This window comes from Sander lucioperca, chromosome 22 (assembly GCF_008315115.2).
Source record: "Sander lucioperca isolate FBNREF2018 chromosome 22, SLUC_FBN_1.2, whole genome shotgun sequence".
NCBI lineage: Eukaryota > Metazoa > Chordata > Actinopteri > Perciformes > Percidae > Sander > Sander lucioperca.
Genome location: NC_050194.1, coordinates 18,051,760 through 18,066,974, shown reverse-complemented (window position 1 = coordinate 18,066,974; position 15,215 = coordinate 18,051,760). Strand labels below are relative to the sequence as shown.

Sequence of the window (15,215 nt, the reverse complement as noted above, 5' to 3'; positions counted from 1 at the left end):
TGCAATGAACATGTAATAGTATAAACTATTATATAAATGTTAACTATAAATGTTCTGCACTAAACTAACTTAAACTAATATACAGTAGTCTCTGGACAAAATGGAGCAGAGACCAAATCATTTTCAAATATTTATTCAAAATCAACACAGTACAAAGACGGTACAAATATGTTACTTTCAAGGACCAAAAATTTTAATTAATAGTGGAGATTTAGATAGTTATAAGTTAAGATATAGACAGACACAAGATATGGATAACAGCAATTAAAATAATTCTGCTTGCCTACATTTGAAAGCACTGAAGAGTGACATGGAAAGTAACTGGGAGTGGAACCTAAATATTCGACACAGACTCTATATTTCAATAAATATTTGTAAATGTCCTGGTTATATACAGTACATAGTGATCTGTGCTTGAAATCTTAAGTGGAGTTAGATAGTTTATTTTGGACCGTATGTAATTTACTGCTGCAAGATACAACTGGGAAATGTTCATATCTTGTAATATATGCATATATATATACATTTAAAATGGACCCATGTTATGTATATAAAAACATTTTTTTTTCTAGAATTCACACTCAAATGAAGAAAAGCAACTCTATTAGCTTGTGTAACTGTGAAACCCTACAGTGGCACATTGTAATCATACAAAAGAGCAACCTTGTAGCTTTTAAGCTGCTGATGTAACACAGTAAAAAAAAATAACACACAGGTCCTTCAGCACTTTATAAGAAGCAGTGTTGTTCATCATGACCGTGTCGTTCAGCTGCACGCTCCAGTGAGCAAGAAGAAATGTTTTTTAGTATGATTTATTGGATGAAATCCTAGATGTGTTTAAACCATTAAATTACACTTTTCAGGAAGTTATGTAACTTATGTATACACAGTAAATCTTAGTAATCCTCTCCCTGGGCAATTTACAGTGATACTTCCTAAAATGATTTAATCTTCCTCAAGATGGTAGTGTGGTGAATTGTCTCCCCCTGCAACAGAGACAGACTTGACCGGTCCTCTCTTCACCTAAGCCAGGTCAACTGAGGATGCCCACTTGCTTAATATCTCATTTTAAGACATAAATATCTGTTAACCTTCGAGTAACACCTCTGTTACCATTTACTAGTGAATAATCTACAGGTAGGCCCACACTACCAGATCATCACATGAAGGTGAGAACTCTCGGACATTAGATAAGCTAAGAGCAGTAGACTCGTCAAAGAACCTTAAACAAGACATTTATATGACAGAGTTAATAATAGCCTTGGTTGCTCTCAATGATTTTCTGCTCAAGCTTCATTTTAAGCTCCGACACCAAAGCAGAGCTGACATTTCCCTCTTTGCGGCGATTAGATTTAGCTTTCTTTGATCCTTTGGAGGCCAGCACTCCAGATATTGTTGGGACCGCCCGAGGCCTCTCATTAGACCGTGCGTTAGATGGGGGCGGAGGAGCGCTGGGGAGAGGAGGCTTCGGCCGGGGGCTGCTGGTGCCCCGCTGGTGGCTGCCCTCTTGGTTGAGAACACGGAACTTATCTGCAGGGTTGATGAATCTGACAACAGGCATGTTGACGTTCCAGGGCTGCTGGTCCCTTGGTCGCCTCTTAATGATGCGACGTGCCGGCATGATCCTGTTTGACTTTGAGTTACGCATGTACATAGCCGTAGAGATCAAGACAGTCACCCCTACCAATAAGCTAATGATAACAGTGACCATCCCTAGAGCTTTCATTGGATTGTCCCTACTTTTCAATAAAAAGGCCGCCATAGGCCCCTTGAGAGGAGTCTGTGAAAAAGCACAATAAAATAGTTTAAATCAAGTCCAAGGGACTGAATCCAAGCATTAACGCAGCATTTTTCCAAAGCATGCATGCATGAGATGGATGTGCAAAGCACTGACAGAGGAGGCCCACACAACATGTCTACCAACAATGTGACACTCCCACACTCACACTCAGTCATCCTCCTGTCCTACAGTACAGGACTGCTGATGCAAAGCTAAAAACTATGCACAACACTAGTTGTTGGGAATGCGTCTGGCAGTGCGGTGCGTTAGGATTTCTTTTTGGCATGTGACTGATGAGGTCTGAACAAGAAGGATAACAGTTCATTGGACCAAAATGGAGTGAAGTGCATGTTTGTGTGAGACAAATGTAGATTAACTGATCCAAAGATAAAGGCTCCATATTTGTCTCTTTGACAGCTTTATACTCTGAGTCATGCTCTAGAGAAAAAAAGTGTTTTAGATAATCAAAGAGGATTCGGTAGTGTAAAAACACAAGCTACATTTTTAGAAAAATTATTGCATTTTAGAATATTTTCCAATAAAAAAATTAATAGGAATTTTACAAACATATTGTTTTATTATTCCTTCAAATGTGCTTCAGTACTCTTTGACAGACAAACAATGAATAGCTAACCAGTAAAAAAATAGATATGTTTTTAAAAGGTTATGAATGAATGTCAAATATTGCTCACTTGGTTCTGCGCACCACTTTGATATAGTTACTCTCTGGGTTTATTCGGGACTTTTTCACTGAGTTACAGTACATGATTGTGGATATGCAGACTGTGAGCAAAAGGAGGGAAGTGACAATGCTGAGACAAATCCCAAATACAGTCAGCGGACGCTTGCTGAGGCCCATGAAGTATGAAACAATTCGACCTTTGATCTGAAAAGCACGATGCACAACATAGAAACAACACCAAAGACACTGAGTCATCTCATCATGTACAGTGAAGTATTGAAAACATGGTGAAAACAGAGTAAAATATGGGTTCATGTATATGACTGAAAACTTTAAAGGATAATGCTGCTGTTATTTTATATCTTCAAATTTACCGAAGAGACAAAAACCAGTATGAATTTATATATTTAAAGTAGCTGTGTTTTTGGCAAATCAAATTATTTTCTAGTAAGCAAAAAAAAATAAAGAGTTTGTAAGTTGTAAGTAATGGCATTTTCAACCATTTACTAACATTTTAAAGATCAGTTATAAGTCCTTAATGAGAACAACCTTTGGGGTTACCAAAATGTGAAAAACCCTTTTGAGTAGTTGCTTGGACCAAAAACCATGTATCAACAATGTACAACTGCAGACTTTATAGATTAAAAACCTTTTATGACGTATTAACATGTATAGCTGCAAACTAGATAACTATTAGAAAGTGCTACTTTATTACAACTATTTGTAATAAGAAAGTGTGGCTCATTGTAAACCCACAGATAATTGTTACCAACTCTGCAGCTCTATGGAGCTTTTTAGCCTTATTTTTATGTTACATGTCACATTTAGTGTTTCCTGCTGCAGCAGGCAGATGATTTTATGGACAGATAAAGTTAGCAACTGGTTAGTGATGAAAGAGGAATAACTAACAGCTTACGAGACAGATATTTTCCCATTGTTAGTAGGATAAATTCATCATTGGTTTTGGTCTCTTCATTTGACTTGTTGATAATAATACAAGCATAAAAATTACCGGCATTATCTCTTAAAGAATATGAGATCAATGACGTGTGACTGGCTGAAACAAGGATGCTGAATTAGCAGCTATGAGCATGACAACAATGTCTATTATCATATGTTTAATTGCTTTAATCTACAGTTTGTGCTGCCTAAAGCTTGGAATAGGAAGTGCTGCAAGCATGCTGCAAGTCAGAACTAAGTCTTACCGCCTCTGTGATATCAATGTTGACCACGGCTGTTGTGCTGAAGGATGGAGAGCCTCTGTCCCTGGCTTGGACCACCAGAGACCACTTGCAGTGCTTCTGCTTGGTGATGTTCTGCACAATCTCCATGGACTTTATGTACGGCTTCAGCTTGATATCTCCAGTCTCTGCATTGATATCAAACGCGTTGTCAGGATCAGCCGTCATTATGGAGTACTCAATGACGTTGTTCGGAGACTCTGCATCTTCATCCACCGCCTGTAGAAAGAAGCAGAATAACATAAAATGATTGGATATTTCGATAACTTTAAGTCAATTTATTCAATCAAAACATTATCTGTTTTGTAAATCAAAAAATTAGCCCATAAAAGTATCGTCATGAAGATTATGTACAGCAACCTTTGTTACATACATATTTTCAGTAAAAAAAAAAAGCATTTGCCTAAAACAGCTTGGCACTCAAAGACAAGCAATCGCTGCATTCATTCGGGACTATTTTCATGCACGGATTATCTGTCGTAATGAAGGATCATGTCTTCCACAGCAATGGAGCCCCAATGGCCTCAAAGGAATAAACCATATTAGGTTTTAGATACACAGACAACACTTGTTAAGAGGATCAAGTATAGAACATCACCAGTTTTATCCTTTAGTTTTGGCAGTAACGATTAACTCTTAAACATTAGATTTTGTAACATTATTTAATCAATTTTGTTATATATGATCTGTGCACACTAATGGCAATTGAAATTCTAATCATTTGGGATAATTTCCTTTCTTTATTGGCTTTCCTGGACTTCTATACAATGTTCTCTAAATGTCAGTTTGATCCCAAACAACTAGTGTTTTTATCGACTTTCAGTACAAGATTAGACATGACATACCTCTACTCTGACAGGTATACCAATTATCATAGTCTTTTCCAGGAGTTTTTCATCAAATGCTGGAGAGTGGTCGTTCATGTCCAGTACGGTGACAAAGACTTCAGACAAGCTGTACTTTCCCTCCGAATCTTCAGCCTTGACGTAGAAGTTGTATTTAGACCTGACCTCTGCGTCCAGGCTGGTCCAGGGCTGTGTGGAGATGAGGCCTGATGACGGTTGGATGGCAAACCTGCAGGTTCAGAGAAAGAGCATGAGTCATAACCACAGCTGCCCATTCTGTGTCAAACACAAACCAGGTGTCCTAATTAACAGCACATCACATCCTGTGAACCTCAACATGACTCACATTAAGAGTACACTATAAAAAGCAGATTTCTGTCCTTTATCTCAGAAAACCATCTATTGTGAAAATAAACGGATGGTTAAGAGATTAAAATGTGTATCACCATTTGTCTCAGAAATCAGGAAGATAGAGTAAGTATAGCTTTTGAATTTCATTTCTTTAACTTTTTCATTTAATTTGTTTCATTTTAAACAATGTAGGTCAATTTATTGTATCTCTTGTGTCTTGTGTTCAGGTGTCTTAGTTATCAATATAAATAAAGTCTTAAGTTATCTCCTCCAATTATGTTATGTATGGGTTTTTTGTCCAGAAACTTTTGGTTGTTTGTTTGCCTGCTGATTCTGATTGAGATTTAATTGTATTGCCTTTTCTGGGCAGCTACACTCTTATGAGCTTTGTACTTTTTCTAATTCGGGTTAAATTCTACTGTGACGACCCCTCCCAATCTGCCTGCCTGTATTGTTCTGCTCCTTTGTTTGCAGGTACTGGGAGTGGGCGGGTAGGTGGAGCTGGGAGGGTCGTCTGTACCTGGCCATCTGGGTGTGGCTTACAGAAGGCATAAAGGACTGCCCTCCTGGGAGTCTCACTCTCTCTCAGCTGGTCCTACTGCAGCCATCCACCATTTTGTTCTTTGTTTGGTTTGCTGCACTTTACAACACACATCACACTATTCATTCACTCATCCACAGATGGCAAACATGACTGATGTCTTCTACACTTACATACCCCACCAATACATTTATGTTGAGTTAAGTTGTGTTATTAGTCTATTTAGTTAAATAAACTACTTTTTGATTAATCTATCTGTGTGTGACCTCCCTTTTGTTGCTGCCCTTGAGCCAGACGGTAACACTACATACTGCTGTGTTATTCTTTGCAGCATTTTCCTTCTATCTGATAACTCAATTACTCCTTAACAGATTTCAACGACATTTGATAAAAAACTTAGGATAGGTCAATGAATAATGGTTAATTTCTGGTCCGGATCTGGATCATGTAGCACACAACAACATTGAGCCATCTCTACCAAGACTGTCGTTTTTCTAGAAGCAAAAACATTTGCCATCAGAATAACTTCAAAGATGAAAATAAGTGTTTTACACATAAGAAATTAATTTACAGCATAGGTGCAGGTTTGTGCTTTCGAAAGTGCTTTCTAGTTCAACATCGGGCTTGGTGCCATTTTATTCATTCAGGTCTTGTTTTTTCCACTGTGAAAATTCACAAGTTGCCTTGAAGCTGATAACTTTCACACAATTAACTCAGGTCGCTGCCTGAGGATGAGCATAAATTCTCACTTTTCCTCCGCTGCATGCTGCCTTGCTTCTCAAAGCTGCCGTTTCTGTGGCTCCAGCTGTCACATTGCATGTTAATTGGCTCTCCCTATGTGAGACGGGCCAGGCTGTCTATTTTTAACCCACCAATCCAATTAGAAGATTAGCCCGCATCTTGCAGCCATTTTAGAGTGAGTTGTTTGTGCAGCAGAGGGGCCAAACAAACTGGTTTCCTGCTTACCTCTTTCATCAAAGTGACAACGATGAATCAGGACTGGTGTCATGCTGAGTTTACCAAATACCCTGAACCTCTGAGCAATCTTGAGTCATATACGCATAAAAAATACTTTTTAGTCTATGTAATGTGTTTAGTAGGAGTACAATAGTTAAGTATCTGATCGGACCAAACCTAAATTGGCAAGAGTGAAAGGTTTTTACTTACAAATCTGATCCTGATCCATAAATTGTGTATTTGACTTCACCCCAGGGCCCTGAATCTGGATCATTTGCCTGGAGGACGGGACAGGACAGAGATTAAAAGGCAATACTTATAGCACATATAGTATATAGTGAAACATGTACACTTTGTAAGCAAGATTATTTACCAATTTGATACATTTAATTTAATAGAATTACTCTGGGGGGGGGGGGGGGGGATGAATGTGATCCATTTAGATGTTTTTTTTTTACTGCCACTGGCTGAGGATAACCAGCTAGGGTCTTAAGCTCATGTGGGTGGGGCAGGCTATAAGTCTCTTCCTGTGGTGAGTGGGGGTGGAGGTATAGATCAGCATGATTAACCTTGGGGCAAAATTAAGCTTTTTACTCCATACTGCGTAGCTTGGACATATTGCCTGATTGCAGGATAGATACAGTATAATTAAAGGGATGAAACAAACATGCCAATATTACTATTAATGAAAGCCCTCCCTGACATGGATATGCTCTTTTTTATACTATAAAAGAGCATATACTAAAAAAGAGCATATGCCAGAATGTCACATGGGCACATGAATTTCAGGACGAACAAAAACAAAACCAGGGAGCAGCAAGCTTCTTTTGTCTGTCGATAACCTGCTTTTATCTAATGAACTGCCCCAAGTAATATGCATTTATTGGAGGATTGATGGATTATATAATCACTCTGGACGGTTAAAGCTGAGTTTAATCGTGATTGACTCACTGTTACAGACACAACGCTGGAGCCTCCCAAAGAGTTCTCAGGGACCCTGGCGATGTAATACTCGGATGTGAATTTGGGGATGTTGTCGTTGGTGTCCAGCAGGTTGATCACTATGTCAGCTGTTGCACTGAACCTCTCTGGAGTGTCGATCTCCACCGCCAGCAGCTGCAGAGAGACACATGCAAAGTCTAATTAAATCAGTGCTGCAAAGTTATTAATTGATTAGTTTATTGTAAGAGTCACCGTAGCAGCTTTGTGAAGCCAAAATTCATTCCATTGTCATTACGATATTTCAGTCTTTGCCATCCCTAGAGCCATGTTAATAGCGTGTCTAAAGATAAATCACCAACAATTTTGATAATGGATCAATTGTTTCTAATTTATGAAGAAAAAATGGCAAATATTTGCTTGATCCAGCATCTCAAATGTTGGGTCAGTGTAAACTGAACATCTTTGGGTTTTGGGCTGCTGGTCAGAGAAAACAAGCAATTTTAAGGTAAGATGTCATCTTGGGCTCTAAGCAAAGCAACTAATCGATTAATCAAAAAGATAACAATAAAAAGGTAAGTTAATAATGTGTTGCAGCCCCAGATATTGGAGTCATTTCAATAATACTCATTAATAATTTAGTGATATACGAAGTCAAACCTTAAAATAAAGGGTTGGTCCCTTTTCATAGTCGATGCCAGATGTGTCTTCCACAATAATGGTGACCTGCGCTTCATTGAGGACTGTCTGGGGAACCACTCGCAGCACTCGACTAGGCCCCACTAGTCTCAGTTTAAATTTAGCATTTGCTCCCTGCAAAGAAAAAAAACAACAGCAGAGTTTAGAAATTGTGAATTAGTAGCTGCCCAGAAAAACAAGAAAACTAAGATTTATCAGACTCAAGATGACTTCAGCAAACCTTGCTAGATAAAATAAAAGGGAAACCATCTGGCAGATGTCTTGATGAATGATTGTTAGTTATTAGTTAGTTAATGAAGTACAGCAGGCACACATAGACCAATAAACCAAAAGGAAGGAATCAGCAGCGTAGAGGAAATTTGGGAATACATGTACCTGATCGGAGTCATTGACGGTGATCTTAAAGCCTCGCAGGATCTCCCCTGGAGGAGGATGCTCGTACATGGTGACCTCAAACTTGTTCTGTGGTCCGTTCTCTCCGTAAAAGGTCGGAGGATGGTTGTTGAGATCCACCACCCGGACCGTCACCGTGGTAACGTCGTAGTCCTGCAGCTGATTGTTTGGTCCTACCTCAAACGCCTGGGTTTGAAAATGAACAATGCATTCAGTAGTAATAATAATAGGTTGAATATATAATATATATATAGTGTAATTCCCAAGAAATAATTTGGGGGAGACAGAAAAAAACAACAACATTACCTTGACTATAATTTCATATAATTCATTTTTCAGCAGAGTTGGAGAAGTTGTCAGGGTGATGCATCCACTTGTGCTATTTATGTCAAAGACACCATCACTACCTAAAAAGTGATAAACAACATGTTACAACAAGATAGTGTAACTTGGAATTAATTTGTTGATGTATTGTTCTCACCATTCATAATGGAATAATGTATTGGGTTAGGATTGCCTTGATCTCCATCTTTAGCATACACAGTGAATATTTCAGAACCCTGGAAGAAGAAAAGCATAATTAATATTATGCGTATTTACTGCATGTAAACAAAACCAGTGCTCTGACCTCTTCACTGGTGTGTAGAGAATGCGAGGAGGACTTACAGGAACTGAGACTTCGTAGACATAACCAAAGTAAGGGGTTCCTATGAAGGATGGAGGCATGTCTTGGGCGTCAAGTACATTGATTGTCATTGTGGCTGTGGATGTCAAAACCTGGTGTTTCCCCTTGTACTTTCCACCTCCGTCCTGAGAAAACAAACAGTGAGACTGTTGAGTGAGATTATACTTTTATCCATGGCAAATTAAGTCTTAAAATAAAATAAAATAAAAGTCTTAGTACAGAACATTTTATTTTACATTTGGCAGTTAATGGAGACACAATGTTAGATAGAGGCTTTGTTTATGCCCCATTTTATGAAGTAATATCTGTTTATTAAGTAATATCTATAGCATTGAGGTATTTTTGAAATCGCTAAACAGATATTTTATTTTACTATGAGTACTCCCCATTTTACCCAACTAAAACTATATTATGTTATATAGTACCCAGATGTCTAGCTTGAAATGGTTTGATGAGTTTAAGTTAACTAGTTATTACGAAATAAAATACAAGCACTATAATTGCAAATTGCGCCTTACTGGTTACTGTATATATGTCTGTCACACTTGTCAAATTCAGTATAATTGGAGACAGTGGAATCTGACATTTCATTTGCATTGCTTTGTTAATTATGGTATGATGCTTCAATGACAGCAACGATGCAAAGACAAATTTTTCTGTGTGGACAAAATGCTACAATGTATTTTGTTATTACGTTACATACATTAGTGAGTTAAACTGATTATATTGATGGAACTTGTAGCATCAGAAATCATTTACATGTATTATTATTCTATATTATTGTTTTTTATCAGAGATTCAACTTCTCAGTATCTGATTTGTTATTTACAGAGCAACTTTAAAATCAGGCTTTTATGAATCTGTATGTTATTCCACAGGCACACATAGGAACTGAGGCTAGAAAAACAAACTAAAGCCGTCTCCATCATATTATTATCCACAATGGAAGGATCACTGTCAACTCTTCACCAGACTCCCATTCACTTCGCATCGAGAATGTGGAAATTCAGCAAAGTGTTGGTGTTCAGAAAAGCTTAGTCATGACTGGTTTTCATGACCTTTGAAACAGACCTTGCTTTACCGACGATTGTTTTATGTGCACAATGGTACAGATGTAAAACCTCAGCCCTTAAAATTGTTCTGTTTTTATAATAAACATGTCAAAAGCCAAGCTGCTGCTTACAGTGTGAATGTGTGTTTTAGGGCACCCAAAAAGACAAATCCAAAGGCAAGGGGGCGACAGTGACCTCTCACCTTTGCAACCACCGTCACAAAGTGTGTGGGCGTGGTCTCGTAGTCCAAAGTCTCACCAGGTTTGACTCTTAGGATTCCGCTGTTCCCATCGATGGTAAACTTGGCAAACGGTGAGGTCTGATAGTGTATAAAGCCACACAGTTAGCAGTGTTAACAGTAGACAAAAGTTTAATTTTTTTATTTATTTTTAGCTAGTTTCAAACATGCTTCTGAACAGTATTATATCTTGATTTACCTCACTTCAACCTTGGCATTTTTCTACACACTTCCATTTGTCTCACAGTTGACACATGGACAGTAACAACTACTGTGCAGTCAGCTGTTGGCCCAGACCAAACCTAAGCTGCTATCAAACCTTCAGTGCCTTGCTCAAATGTAATTGAAATTTAATCCACTTAAGTCACACTATTTCCAGACTGCTCTCTGGTATGAGATTAATCTTTTCCTCCACACAAGTCTCATCACTCAAATGCCCACTGTAGATAATAATGGTGCTGTCATAATAATAAAATTATTTTCCAATGGATTACAAATTGGAAATGTTAATCAAAAACTAGAAAAAACAGCAATAAAAAGTAGCGTAAGTGTGGAACAGTAAAAAGATAAACAATAGTATAAAATTGTAAACAGAAATGCTTGCTCATGCTTTCAAATAAGGATTTCGGAGCTGAGAGGATACACTTGCTGGCAGACTGTATTCCAGGGTGTAGGAGTAAAGAGCCCAGAGATGTAGGCTGGAGCCAAGCTAAGGCTCTATATGTGATTACAAAATGTTACAATCAACTCTGAAATCAATTTGAGGCCATGTGCAAGAAGGCGAAAAAAAAAAAAAAAAAAAGCCTTTCTGCCTAATGCCAGAGATGCAATGCAAAATAAAAGCATGAATTACATTACAAGTATTTGTTTCGGATGTATTACACATTTGGATAACTCTCTTTACCTGAGTCAAAAATAAAGATTTAATGCTTAAAATTCTACATGTGTGTTCCTGAAGACTTAGGCAAACAAAACAGAGGCAGCCTTGGGCAGCCTTGTTTTGATTCAGTTGCAATTTTTTCCAATCTAGCACTCAATTTCACCAAGACTAAGAGTGTCACAGGATCACAACTGTGCATCATCTGCATAACAATGAAGCTGTAGGGTTACCTGTAGATAATATGAGACGCTGCCTCCTGATCCCATATCTCTATCCACTGCTTGGACCTTGTAGATGCTACTTCCTGGAGCAGTATCCTAAAAGAGACAAGAGATTTAAAAAACCCTAAAATCCACTATCCTCTATTTGTTTGATTAACTCAAAATATACCCTTCCTAAAGATCGATAGAAAGGATGTATTACATTTATTATATTGTACGGGTGTATTTATTGGATAACCTGTACCTCTGGGATGTCAATGATGAAAGGCAGGTTTTGAAATTCAGGTGGTTCATCATTGACATCAGTGACAAACACTCTAACCGTCTCAACAACCTGAAAGTAACAAGAATACAAATTATCACAGGTTAAAACAACAACATAACAATTATTTATTTATTTCAAAGCTATATCTTTTTTTCAGAGAGAAATTATTAACTAAGAGTGATCAAAAAAGATCATTCTATATACATTATTGTGTATATAGAATGTATATTCTATATACATGATAATGTATATTATTATGTATGCTATACATAATAATATGTATATTAGTAAGATGCTTACAGTCTGTAAGCATCTTACTAAACAACAGGAATTTTACCATGCTTACAGTCTGTAAGCATGGTAAGATTCCTGTTGTTTACATTCTGTAACAGCACTTATTTTGTACAGTAGTAGATATCTTTTTCACAGTTCTATCTTTGTTTTCTCTTTTCCTTTTAATACAGATCGTATAGTGTCAATGGTGTGAATATTGCAGTGAATTAGTGACTATAAAGTATAAACAAAATGATATCATAAAAACAGTAAAAACGTACTTTATTGCGACCATCTGTTATGCTCACGAGCGCTGAGATTTCATGTTGTTTCTACAAAGAAAAGGTGAACATCACTTTGAGCCACTGCAGTGTCACATTAACAGCAGGTTTCTTCAAAACAAGAGTCTCATCCACGGACTCACCTCTCTGTCGAGCTCCTGAATCAAAGTCACGTTTCCTGATTTGGAGTCCACCCTAAAATATTCTTTGGAGCCCATTTCAAAAGTCAGACCATATCGCACCGGATCTCCCTCTGGATCGGTACCATTCAGAATGTATATCTGTGTCCCTATATGGTAAGAAAACCCAAAGAAACAGTAATGTCAAAGAAAAACATGACATTTCTATGTTCATTAAAAATCATTCAAATCATTTGTTTCAATTCTTGTTTCTTATTCAGTGTAAATGGTATTTAATAATGAGGTCAGATGAGCCACCACCCATATTGTTTTCTTCTGTAAGTCGTGATGTACGTCACAATCCAAAAGGTATTACAGTGATTAGCTGTGGGCCCCACAGCAGCGTGATAATTACATATTTACATCTACACATGAAAAATGAACACCTGTGAACTACACAAAACATTATTACATACTTAAATTAACCAGATCTGTTATTGTGAAAGTGAGACTTACCAACTGGTGTATCCTCAGAGATGCTGAACAAGGCCATATTCCCATTTGTACGGCTGGGTCCATTATCATAAAAATACGGAGCATAGTCGGATTGCCCTTTAAACAAATAAACATGCTCCAAGTTATTTAAGCAGAAGTGACTTCAGATACTGTATAAAGCTGAAAATGTTTACATAAATCACATGGATTTTTTTTTATTTCTAATGGAAATACTTATGTAATTAAGACATAATTGTTGCACTCACTTGCTAAAAAAAAGGGCAGGAACCGAAAGTAGGGAGGAGGAGGAGGAGGAGGAGGAGGAGGAGGAGGGAGAGGAGGAGATGAATTATACATGTACTTGGATTTAGGTTTTCCACTATCACAACACCAACATACTATCACACATTTAGATATAAAGTACAGGCAGCATGAGCAGTCTACACTAAGATGGACATGCACTCTGTGTCAGAGGATTAACCAGATAAGAGCAAGGCAAGAAGTCTTAACCACACACAAAGAACATAAAGAAAAGAAAACCAGAGCCTTACCCAAGGTGAAGTGAAGCAGGAGGAGAAATAGTAAAGCATGCGTTTTCTTTTCTTTCTTCATCCTGGTGGGGAGGCACAGCTTGGCTGGCTCATGTGGAAGGCTTGGTGGAGGGAAAACGGGGCAAACGAGCAGAGAGTGTCGTGTCCTTCTGGAGGAGTCTCAGCAGCTCAGGATGAAGAGGCTGGGACTGATTCTCAGGCACTAATCCAGTGACGCATCCCTTCCCTACGTAGACATCTTCCACCACACTGCTCTCTCTCACCGATTTCTCCTGAAAAACTATGCGTGGAGTGAAGAGAGTTCAGGTTTCACACAATATGGTGTGATTCTCACACCTCTGCACACATGCAAAAATGTATACACGAGGCATTGCATCCATATACTGTTAAATCAAAGACTGATGACATACAACAAATACATTCTTTCTGCTGCATTATGATGCAATCAAGTATTATATATATTTTAAAAAAGCATACACATTGGGAACCTCAAACAAACATCTTTGTTAATTAGTTTGGACACATGGCACATTTGGCTCCTCTCGCTGGTGTTTTAAAGGGTTTTAACAAAGTCATTAGTCACATGTAGCGAGTTCCACTGGCCTAAGCTTCCCCGGGGCTGCTCTGGCTGCTTTCCTTGGCAGCTCGCTGTCCAACACAAGCCTCAGCTGCACTTGTGATGCACTTTCTTTGGCCTTTGCATTCCACTTTCCCTGTGAAGCCCAGTGACCTGTCAATCACTATGCAAAACAAGGCTTTTAGTCAGCATTGTTTGATTTTACATTTTTGAGCTGCAGGCCTACTTTACATTTTTTAGTTCAGCTTAACAAAAGTATGTCATGTTACAGGAGATATTTGCCATTAAGCACTTTCTAAAATTGTAAGAATGCCTCCTGGTATGAATCACTTGCAGCTTAATCGGATCAAAACCAAAATGCTGCTCTCACATTTACAGAGATACAGCCCCCGGAAAAAACAGCTGATCTGATAAAAAAAAAAGGCCAAGTGGAAAACTGAATATGACGTACGTTTTGATCTATCTGCGTATCTGATGGCAGCCAAGAGCCCGAAACGTAATACTTTGGCACTGAGAGAGTCTTGCACCTTTTAAAAACAAATAAGATCCGCTTATAAGAAGATGTCATGTGAGTGCACGTTTGCCTGCTGTTTCAGCGTGGTGTGTTAACTGTATTGACTTAGTCACTTAGAGGTGCAGACTTGTGCACTTCCTATTTTCACAGGTATAAAAATAGTGTCTGACGTTCAATAACACACTCATGCATCTTACTCGTTGGCAGCCAATGACAAATCTGCTCTGTTAACTAAAATAGACACAGAATCCATAAAATGCCCAGGGTTTATAACGCACTTTGAAAGTGCAGACACAAGAATTAATGTTACAGAATCTTAAGGATTTAAGGCAGAAAAAAACATATGTGGAAGAACTATGCAGAATTAAAAATACTTCAAGTAGACATCCTGCATTCAAAACATTACTTACTGTAATTAATAAATGGGACGTATAATCAGCTAAATGTAATCATGTATTAATAGTACAAGTACACATTAAGCAGCTTTTAGAGCGTTAAATAACTGGAATATTATAACTGATTCATGAACACGTAAGCAACATTTTAATGTTGTAGTTAGTCAAGGTGGGGCTCCTTTTAACAACTTTTATATTGTTAGGTGCTTTAATCTAGAATAATGAGTGATTTTATGATCTG

The 15,215-nt window shown here is 37.9% G+C and overlaps 1 protein-coding gene across 3 annotated transcripts; it reads right to left on the bottom strand.

The window, feature by feature from the left end:
- Nucleotides 1-117: 117 nt before the first annotated feature.
- Nucleotides 118-13,922, bottom strand: LOC116061421 (cadherin-related family member 1). 3 transcript variants are annotated; one of them, XM_031315611.2, is made up of 18 exons: nt 13,489-13,920; nt 13,204-13,206; nt 12,959-13,054; nt 12,467-12,612; nt 12,324-12,374; nt 11,749-11,838; nt 11,514-11,600; nt 10,368-10,484; nt 9,095-9,238; nt 8,910-8,988; nt 8,735-8,835; nt 8,411-8,614; nt 7,997-8,149; nt 7,349-7,513; nt 6,608-6,675; nt 4,549-4,777; nt 3,668-3,922; nt 118-1,780 (listed from the first exon to the last, which is right to left on the bottom strand). In XM_031315611.2, the coding sequence occupies exons 1-18, from the start codon at nt 13,547-13,549 to the stop codon at nt 1,250-1,252; spliced, it is 2,580 nt and encodes an 859-aa protein (XP_031171471.1). In that variant the 5' UTR covers nt 13,550-13,920; the 3' UTR covers nt 118-1,249. The 3 variants fall into 3 exon arrangements, with proteins under 3 accessions (XP_031171471.1, XP_031171472.1, XP_031171474.1); XM_031315614.2 differs by lacking the exon at nt 118-1,780 and adding an exon at nt 2,161-2,666 and having other exon boundaries at nt 13,489-13,922; XM_031315612.2 differs by lacking the exon at nt 13,204-13,206 and having other exon boundaries at nt 13,489-13,921.
- Between the last annotated feature and the right edge of the window lie 1,293 nt (nt 13,923-15,215).